Raw genomic sequence first — 9,368 nt, forward strand, 5'->3', positions numbered from 1 at the left:
CTCACATCCAATATGTTTAAAATACATTAATTGAGGCCAAGTGCAGCATAAAAAAATATTTTAACTTCACACAGAACCAAAACCATCAACATCAAAATATAAAAGTATAAAAATATGGGTATTGTTAAAAAAAATGTTAAAAATGGGGCCTCCCACAGAAAGGCATGGCACAGTCAGCGACTTCAATTCAAAGTTTTTTATTCAAAGTAAAAAACAAAAAAAAACAAAAAAACACTTGGGCAGGTTGGTGGCGCTCTACACGAACTTGGGCAGACACTTGGGGCTGAGCGGGATGTATGTGGACATGTCGGAGTGCTGCGCCGTCACGCAGCTCATGACGTTCGCCCGCCGCAGCTGGGAGTTGGGGCCAAGGAAGGGAAGGAAGGGTTAAACAACAAGATGAGTGACAGCAAGGAAAGTGTTAGGAAGGATTTCATAATGGCTTTAAAAAGACGAGGCGAGGGCACCTGGTGGGCTGGACTTTGGTGTCATCTTCGTCCTCCGAGTCGCTGGAGATGATGATGACGCTCATAGCTGGGCTGGGCGTGTCAGAGATGATAATGGGCTCCGTTGCGTCGCCCATGCCATGCACGGGGGAGGACACAGGTCTGGCACAGGGTCAGAGGAGCACGTCAACACTCTCAACACACACTGCACACTCGAGTGAACACACACAACCTATCACCAAAGTGTGATGGCACAGAGCCATCCAGCACTTGTTACAACAGTTGTACCCACTATGCAGACCCACACACTAGACCAGTAGGTCTCGAGTCCTGTTCTAGGGTTCCCTTGCACTGAATTAGTGTGGAGTTTTAGCGCTAATGCCAACCATTAAAAAGTGCAATAAGAAGCAGGGAGTACCTAGCCCGGCTCTCTGCTTGGCGATCTTTTGACCTCTTGAACCCGCCCTGCTGTGCCGGTTGTCCCACCTGGCTGTGCTGGGCGAGCCAGCTGCTGAAGGTGTCATTGAGGTTGGCAGCTGTGCTGGCCCCGCCCCCCGCCCCACCCCCACTGCCAAACAGGCTCTTGCTGCCATCACACCCTGTGCACTGCCGATTGCAGATCTCCATTTTCTGGAAGCAAGATTTCACACTGCAGCGAGAGAGAGAGAGAGAGAGAGAGAGAGAGAGAGAGAGAGAGAGACACGGGCGGGGGGCAAGTTACAGTACTACCATTTGGATTTGTAAATTAAGATGGTGTTCCTTAATTTTTTTTAAAAACTGTGACATGTAGATTGGAAGGCCTGGAACAACTCACTGGGCACTTTGAGGGAACTGGAGGAGGTGGCTCATGGTGACAAACGGGTGCTTCAGGGCCTTCATCGGCGTGATCCGTTTGTCAGCGTCCAGCGTGAGCATCTTGTTCAGCAGGTCGATGAACTCCCGCCGGTCTGCCTTCTCCGCCGAGACGTCTGCGCCTTCCAGACTGGTCGTATTGACCTGCGCGAGAGACCCAGGGGTGAGTCATATTAAACACCAGCAGAGGGCACCGATCCCCCTAAGACGCAGCAAGTTCTGCAGCAAGTTACTATGCATTGCTCTGCCTTTCATAGACGCCGTTCTCCAGAGCGATTCATGTGCGTTCCTCATTATAACGGCACGAACGCTCGACCTTTGAGCTAGCACCTTGCTCAACCTGCTCTACAACGTGAGCCGTGGAAGCTGTTTCTCACGTTCTCACAAAAGCCAAAATAACCTGCATCATGTCGTCAAGACAGGTGAAAATGTACTTCCGTGTCTCTTTGGACTTGATGCCATGCTCTGCCTCATGCTCTGAAGGCGTCTAGAAAAAGGAAAGAAAAAAATCAACCATTCAGCTCCACCATAAAGTTACATGACATCATTAAGTTACATCCCTTATGAAACAAACACATGGTATTTGGCATTTAAAGACTGGCAAACCTTGAGTCTCCACAGGGGGCTGCTGGAGTCAGGGCTCCTGTGGAAATAATAGTTGCTCTTGGTCCCTGCGCTCAGCAGGTACTCTGCTGGTAGGCCCTGCGTCTGGGAGATGTAACGGATCTGCAGAGACACCACACAGCAAGAGGATTACGACTTTATTTTGTGTTCATCCTTCCATTTTCAAAATGCATGTATGAAAAAAAGAAAAAGAAAAGAAAAACAGGCCATAGAAACTCTTATTATTTATATTATTCCTAAAAATAAGCTAGCCAAAGCAGTAGCTAAAAGCTCAAACCATACATTCACTCTCTTCCTTGCTAGCCATTATGGACTCCCTAACAAACTGCATAGTTAGAAGAACGGCCATTTCCATTAGCAACACTACGCCACTCTTTTCACAAACAAGATTTACGTCTTCATCACACAGTGAGAAAAGTGTGAAAAGAAAGTGAAAGAACCGACCCCAAATCAGCGAAATTCTACAGAGCTCCGTGAATCCAAGCCCAAGATGCGTGAAAAAGACTAGGCACAGCTCAAAGGCCCGTGTGCTTACCTGATCATATTCAGAGGCTCCCGGATACAGGGGGGAGCCCAGAAACAGCTCGGCGATGACACAGCCCAGCGACCACATATCCACGGCCTCGCAGAAAGGGAGACCCAGGATGATCTCAGGTGACCTAGACCAAAAACACAGATATCGCCATCATGAAATCAGTCTCGGCTGATTCCGTAGTTTGTGGTGATTCGGCGGCAATTGCTTTAACACAAACGGTGCTGAATTCATTCATGAAAATGTAAAAGGTTTAAATAGTATTTTGTTGATGAGTCCAGGTTTTTTTTCCCCCCTACACACCACTTTACATTACACACCCACTATTCTAACATGGAACTATATGCAAAAATGCACTGACACTACAATGATGTTCTGTTTTCCATTAAGTAAATACAGAGTATCAGTGCAGTTAAACACTGTTACTCAGTAAACAACACGGTTAATTAACGGTATAGCTACAATGCAACAGCAGTTTTGTACAGACACGACCAATACTAATATTACCAAAGCCTGCAACTCGGAGCATCCTAACTAATCTCAGACATTGAAGAGGGTTCATCAGGTATTTTGCTAAATAACAGCACTCACATGAATCACTAAAATTAAACCACTTATAAATCAAATATGAATCAGTCGTGCTCCAGTTAACTGTAATGCTTATCACGATTTTAATGTGTAGCAGGGTCATCGCAACTGCCAAAATGTGCAGCTCTACTCTAAAGCACACTCGAGTGCAACAAGTGCACACTTATTTCTAACACGCCTCAGCACGTGTCCCTCACCGGTAGTATCTGGTCTGCAGGTAGCTGGAGCACACGGCCTCGGAGACGTGGCTAGCCGAGCCGAAGTCGATGACTTTGACCCTGTACGGCTGCCTGACGGGGTCCACCAGCATGATGTTTTCGGGCTTGAGGTCGGTGTGGATCAGGCCCAGGCTCTTCAGCTTCATGAGCGCCGTGGCGACCTGCTGCAGCACGGGCCGGACGCACTTCAACAGAAGCGGGCTGAACATGCTGCCCTTCAGGAAGTCGTAGAGGCTCTGCCCCAGCATCTCGAACACCAGGCACATGTGCTTCTTGTGCTGGAAGCACTCATACGCACGCACGAAGTTGAACTCGTCTGCGTTCTCCCTGCTCAGCCGTCTCAGGATGCTCACCTGAGGAGGAGCAAATGAGGAAAGACAGATTTTATTTTTCTGCACTTTTTTTTTTAATACACATCCAAACAGGTATGGCTTATGCAATTGTAGCTAAGCCTTCTTTTTATAGTAAGCTTCAAGCTGTCCATGTGTTATCTGAACTAGTTCCTACTGATGCTTTGAAAATTAGAACTAGTGTGCTGATACCAAACACAAGTGTTTTTGTGCTACCCTGGCTGTATACAGATTCCACAGTGTGAGTTAGCACATCTGATACCAACAAACAGAATCGGGGCTACAGCTGATTCCATATCAAAAGCTCCAAAAAAGCAGGCAAAACTTTCCCACCTCGATCTGACCCTGTCGAACAAAGAATGGATGGTTTTTCAGTATCTTGATGGCAACCATTTCATTGGTGTCCTTCTTGGAGCATTTGGCCACCTGGCCAAAACTTCCACAACCAAGGTAGTGCAGAACCTCGTAGCTGTTGGAGGCAGAGCAGAGGATTTCATTCTGCACCAGCTGGTATTCGCAATCACTTATCGATTTGCTGCTATCTGCGGTACAACCGGAGTACGCAATGGACTGGGTGGAAGAGGTGGTTGTTCCGCTCCTGGCCACGCGCTTGGACAACGAAGGGGTGTAGAGATCCTCCAGGATCTGTACGCTGTCGCTGCTGTGTTCCCCTTCTCTCTTCCTCTTCAGGCTGCACCGCTTCTGACAGGCGTCTTCTCCCCGCTGGCTGGACGACGACGCAGCCTTGTCTGAGGCTCCAGAGGGGGAAAAGACAAGGGCAGGTAAGCCATCGGTTGAACTGAACCCTGGATCCGAGGGCCAGGGCGTCCCCGGCCGAATCCGAGGACCAGGACTCCGCAGGTAGTAATTGCTCTCGAATTTTACTTTCTTGGCGATCCCACTGGAGGAATCTGAAGGGGAAGAGAATATACCTTTAGGGAAAGATGAAAACAGGGCCACTAACCAAAGGAATGCTATGCAGATCAAGTTAGGGGCTATATTCAAAATTAAAACTAAAACAGCAGATTAAAAAACAACAGCAATAACAAAACCACGATCTATGATTTAGCTAACGCTAGCTAGCTAACGCTAACCGCTAGTTAACTTCATAACTTACCCTCAGTGTTGATTATTTTCCCACCTTTAACCTTACGGAAAGAAGGCTCAAGAAAACCGAACGGATATAATTCATGATCATCCATGTTGTTCTGTGGTTCTTAATTTAAAGAATTGAAATTATTAGCATGCTATATCGACCGGAGTGAGAAGATTTCCACCAAATATCAATTCGCTACTCTACGGACTCTTCGTTCCATGGCAACAAGGTGACATGGACAGGTGTAACGTCATAAAATGGAATTTCAAGTGCACTATTGAACCTCGCCAGTAGACAAGATAAAAGCTCACATTTATTTTACTCTTTGTCCAGACATAATCAAAACTAGTGTCTGCTTGTCTGCCTGCTGCACCTACAGGCCCAAACTGGCAGACTCATATAAATCACTTGATAGCATCGAATATTAAATACTACATTTATCAACATAACATTTCTTAGGACTAATACATGTACCTGCTTACCGATTTCAGCCGTCTACATGCATCCGTTCTCCAGAATCCCACGCTAAATATTTTGTGCTTTTCTGGTAAATTTCCACAACAATCGTGCCTGTCATTTTAAATGGCATTTTAAAACATGCTTCCAGTATAAGATAACTTCAGATTTTGTCAAAGAAAATTCAATTACATAAAAAGTGGGGTGGGTGACTATTATTTACTTCATATGTTTCCTGGGCAAGTGGCGTGATTGGCAGGTGTTTCAACAAATGGAGGAGGTTTAGATGAAAACGTAGACCCTTCACTTGTCTTATTTAGTTCTCCTTTTAACCGTTTAAAGGTCCGCGTGCTGTCAATCAGCTTCCCATTTATTTGACGCTGTTTGGCGAAACTCATGCAGCCATAAGAATGATTTGAACGCCAATACTTTTGGACATCATGGAAAGGAAGAGGCTTATTTGAGCTGAAGTTTATGTGGAGTTGTTTGGGAGCTTCTAGCATGGACTAGCTACAATGTATAAAGTATACTATTTCTTTACAGTATTATGGTATAGATTCTGTGGATTCCATATATACATTAAATGTAAAATGTTGCCCAGTTATGTCAAAAATAGCAAACAAAAACCACAGGCTCCAAGTTACTGAAAGAGAAGTATTAAATGAGGTCCTGGTAGAGCATACGTGCAGGTTTGTCAGACATGTTCATGAGGAGTTTAACTGAAGCAAAATCCTCATCACACACCCAAGGAGTCAAAGCCTGCAAAATCCCCAAATAGCAAGACTGCATCCAGGTAGCACTTGCTGATGGAAAGCAAAAAATAGTGCTGTATCCTGCTCTGTGCCTCATCCACTGTACCAGTCTCTTAGTATTGGACTTAGTGTGGTTAATCAATCTTTGACTGTGCTGATTACATTTATGTCATTTAGCTGACACTTTTATTCAAAGCGACAATTATGACTGAGTACGATTTGAGCAATTGAGGGTTAAGGGTTTTGCGCGGGGGCCCAACAGTGGCAACGTGGCAGTGAACCAGCAATCTTCCGAGAACAAGTCAAGTACCTTAACCGTTGAACTACCACTGCCTGTGTTTATATATTGTACTATTTAAAGATTTTGCAGTTACTTGGATTTTGTCAATATAGCAACATGCCCTCAGTCCAGCAGAACAGGAAATCTGAAACCTGATAAATTACCTGTTTCAATTTTTGTTTTCTATTTTAAACACACACAATCCCAAAAAGATTTCTCTGTAGTAATACAGTTCACTACTATAGTTATAGAATTAGCTCCAATTACCCCACAATATCCCTTTAAATTAAGCCAAAATTCAAAGTCTGAGGTGAAGATCCTATAAAGGTTACATAAGAGCTTGATGTTACATGTGTTTTGAACAAATACTGCCACTAAGTGCCAAAGAACTATTTTTTATAGTTACACCTCCCATGGAATTCAAAATACAACAATCAACTTGTTAAACACATTAATCACACATTGCATTTGAGATACATTTAATACAGTTTGTTAGTCTGTTTGTAAAAAACACTATTTTTTTTAAAAAATGAAGGCATTAAAACAAACAATAAGCCCAGAAACTACAATAATCAAGTTCAATAATCGAGCTGATGTTCAATGTCCGAATCCCTCATGTCTCTCCGTGTTCCTCTTCCTCTCACAGGTAAGGATACAGGCTTTCCTCTGGCCGAGCGAGTAGGCCACGGGCCAATGGTAGGGCTGGTCAGGGAGCTGGTGACGAAGGGAGCTGCTTCCTGATCTATCGTGGGATGACATCACAGACTGCTGGACCTGTAGGAGGAGCCAAAAAAAAAAAAGGGCACCAAGATATCGATAGGTATGTCAATATTCCCAGGCCCCAGCTAAACTACTGCCCAACATTGGAAACCTATTATAGCGTGTAATTATTATGAACCTATTATAGCGTCTAGATTCCACTATTACTGCCTCGTAGTAGCAGGGCTCTGCTGTACTATAAATGTGTTTCTGTCTTCTACTAAAAGTCTCTTTTGGCAGTGTAATTTATTTTGGTCAAATGGCTGCATGACCGTTTTCAAAACAAATTTATAGAGGTGTTGGTGAGGTGATCCTTCCTGAGTTCCCCGGCCAGCAGAGCATGAATGACCTGAGTGGGCGAGCAGCTCTGCACCATGGCACCGAGCGCAAGGTCCTTGTCCTCCCTGATGAAGAGGTTGCTTTCGCCCGCCTTGTGCGGCAGCATGCAGGCAACCAACTCCGCCTTGGCGTCCATGGCCCTCCACAGGTCGGTGGACATGTGCGCCAGTGTTGTCATGGAAGCACGCGACACCATGGAGCTCAGATTCTTCAACTGAGACAGTGGACATGGGGCTCAGGTGTTCAGGCACTCCATGGGGATGTGCCTGTTTAAACACGCCGATCGGACTCATCCGATATGTGGCAGATTTACTTGGTGTGTCAGAGAAGGAAAAGCATCAGTTTGTACTACCTACCATGTTTAAGGACAAGATATTCCTCGCTAGAACATTCCAAATTGACTCTTCATCAGGTTAGAACCATTTTGGTCACAAAACAGAGCAATTCCAGCTCGGACAGCAAAATGCGAAGATCCTTTTTGGGCCATTGTTTATATGATTTGATTAGAGAATCTTTTGTCCCTGAGAGGGCCCCTCTGGACCACAGTCAGGCACACATCGTGGAGCTTGGGAAGCAGGATGTCGGTGTGGTTCTGGGCCAGAGACTGCACCAGAGTCAAGCTCCCCTTCTTCTTCTCCCTAAAACAGCGTTAGAACACGGTGTACATACCTGGTGTTATGATATCGGTAATGCTAAACAGGTTTCATTAATAAAATCAACTTTTAAAAACACAGAAACAAATGTATTCGCTGTCAGGGTGACCCTCACTAATTTTTATATTTATTTTTCCAAAGCATGCCATTTGTGTATTTTTAGGTATGCTCTGTAATTATAGCTCTTTGCCACCTGCCTGAAGTGGGGCCGCTCTTCTCTGACAGCAGCCTGTGGGCCGCGGATCCTTCACTCTCTCTGGGGCTCATCCAGTGGTGGGAAATGGCTCACAGAGGAAGCATCTGCCTCAGAGTGGGAGCTACTCTGGCTTTTCCTCAGGGGATCAAATCAAAAATCAAAATCAAAAGTTATTTATATAGCGCTTTTTAGAACAGATGTCACAAAGCACCTTTACAAATGTCCAAGTCCAAGCCACCAGTGAGCAAGCCAAGGCTGACATTGGCAAGAAAAAACCCCACTAGAGCATGAGGAAGAAACCTTGAGAGGAACTAAAACTAAACGGTGGGCCCATCCTCCTCTGGCCGACAACAGTCACCACAATAATAACAATTACCGAGAAAAATATAATTCTAAAATGAAAAAACAAGTAAAGTGTCTTGGTACAGGTAAAGAACCTGCACCTTTCGATCTAAGCAGACATGGTGGTTTATAATGAACTAAGAGTTCTCTAAGGAACTGTGGGGCAAGACCATTCAATGCTTTGTAGGTAATTAGAAGTATTTTATAATCAATATGAAATTTTATTGGGAGCCAATGTAAAGTATCTTAGATAGCCGTGATGGATTCAGATTTTGTCGTTCTAGTGAGCACTCTGCCTGCTGCATTTTGAACTAGCTGGAGCTTGTTTAACCACTTAGTAGTACAGCCTAATAGTAGGGCATTACAATAGTCCAATCTTGAAGTAATAAATGCATGGACTATCTTTTCTGCATCATGTGAGGAGAGCATGTTTCTAATCTTAGAAATGTTCCTAAGGTGGAGAAAGGCCTTCCTAGAAATATTATTTACATGAGCTTCGAACGAGAGACTAGGATCCATGATACCTCCAAGATCTTTATCTGTTAGGGAAGATGTGACTGTGATTTCACTGAGGTTCATTGAGTAATTAGAGGATCTAGCTGTCTCTGTGTCTAATAGAAGCACCTCTGTTTTGTCAGGATTAAGTGAGAGAAAGTTTCTCAACATCCTTTATGCATTCGGTTCTGATTCAGATATGCGCTTAGCTGCTGAACTACAGCTTTTTCTAGGATCTTGGAAATAAATGGTAGGTTTGAGATCGGTCTGTAGTTTGACAGCTGACATGGGTTGAGGTTAGATTTTTTGAGAAGTGGTCTGATTACTTCAAATTTGAATGATTTAGTAACGTAGCCAATATTTAAGGATTAGTTTATTAAATTTAGTAAA

At 44.3% G+C, this 9,368-nt stretch overlaps 1 protein-coding gene across 1 annotated transcript; it reads right to left on the reverse strand.

Annotated features, from left to right (window-relative positions):
• Nucleotides 1–255: 255 nt before the first annotated feature.
• On the reverse strand, nucleotides 256–7,452 carry LOC145655896 (homeodomain-interacting protein kinase 1-like). Its single transcript, XM_081709359.1, has 10 exons — nucleotides 7,335–7,452; nucleotides 3,944–4,416; nucleotides 3,240–3,613; nucleotides 2,458–2,581; nucleotides 1,905–2,024; nucleotides 1,699–1,785; nucleotides 1,261–1,442; nucleotides 865–1,095; nucleotides 482–608; nucleotides 256–354 (listed from the first exon to the last, which is right to left on the reverse strand). Exons 1-10 carry the CDS (start codon nucleotides 7,450–7,452, stop codon nucleotides 256–258), a joined length of 1,935 nt encoding a protein of 644 aa, XP_081565485.1.
• Nucleotides 7,453–9,368: the final 1,916 nt, after the last annotated feature.

This window comes from Electrophorus electricus, unplaced genomic scaffold (genome assembly GCF_041902795.1).
Source record: "Electrophorus electricus isolate QZ-2024a unplaced genomic scaffold, ASM4190279v1 Scaffold39, whole genome shotgun sequence".
Classification (NCBI taxonomy): domain Eukaryota; kingdom Metazoa; phylum Chordata; class Actinopteri; order Gymnotiformes; family Gymnotidae; genus Electrophorus; species Electrophorus electricus.

Excerpts from the sequence above, each read along its gene's own strand:
- LOC145655896 (XM_081709359.1), bottom strand. The coding sequence starts at position 7,452 with ATGTCCACCGACCTGTGGAGGGCCATGGACGCCAAGGCGGAGTTGGTT. Across the intron at positions 2,582-3,239 it reads CTGCAGACCAGATACTACCG|GTCACCTGAGATCATCCTGG; the intron begins GTGAGGGACACG and ends TTTTTGGTCTAG. Across the intron at positions 2,025-2,457 it reads GAGCCTCTGAATATGATCAG|ATCCGTTACATCTCCCAGAC; the intron begins GTAAGCACACGG and ends GTGTCTCTGCAG.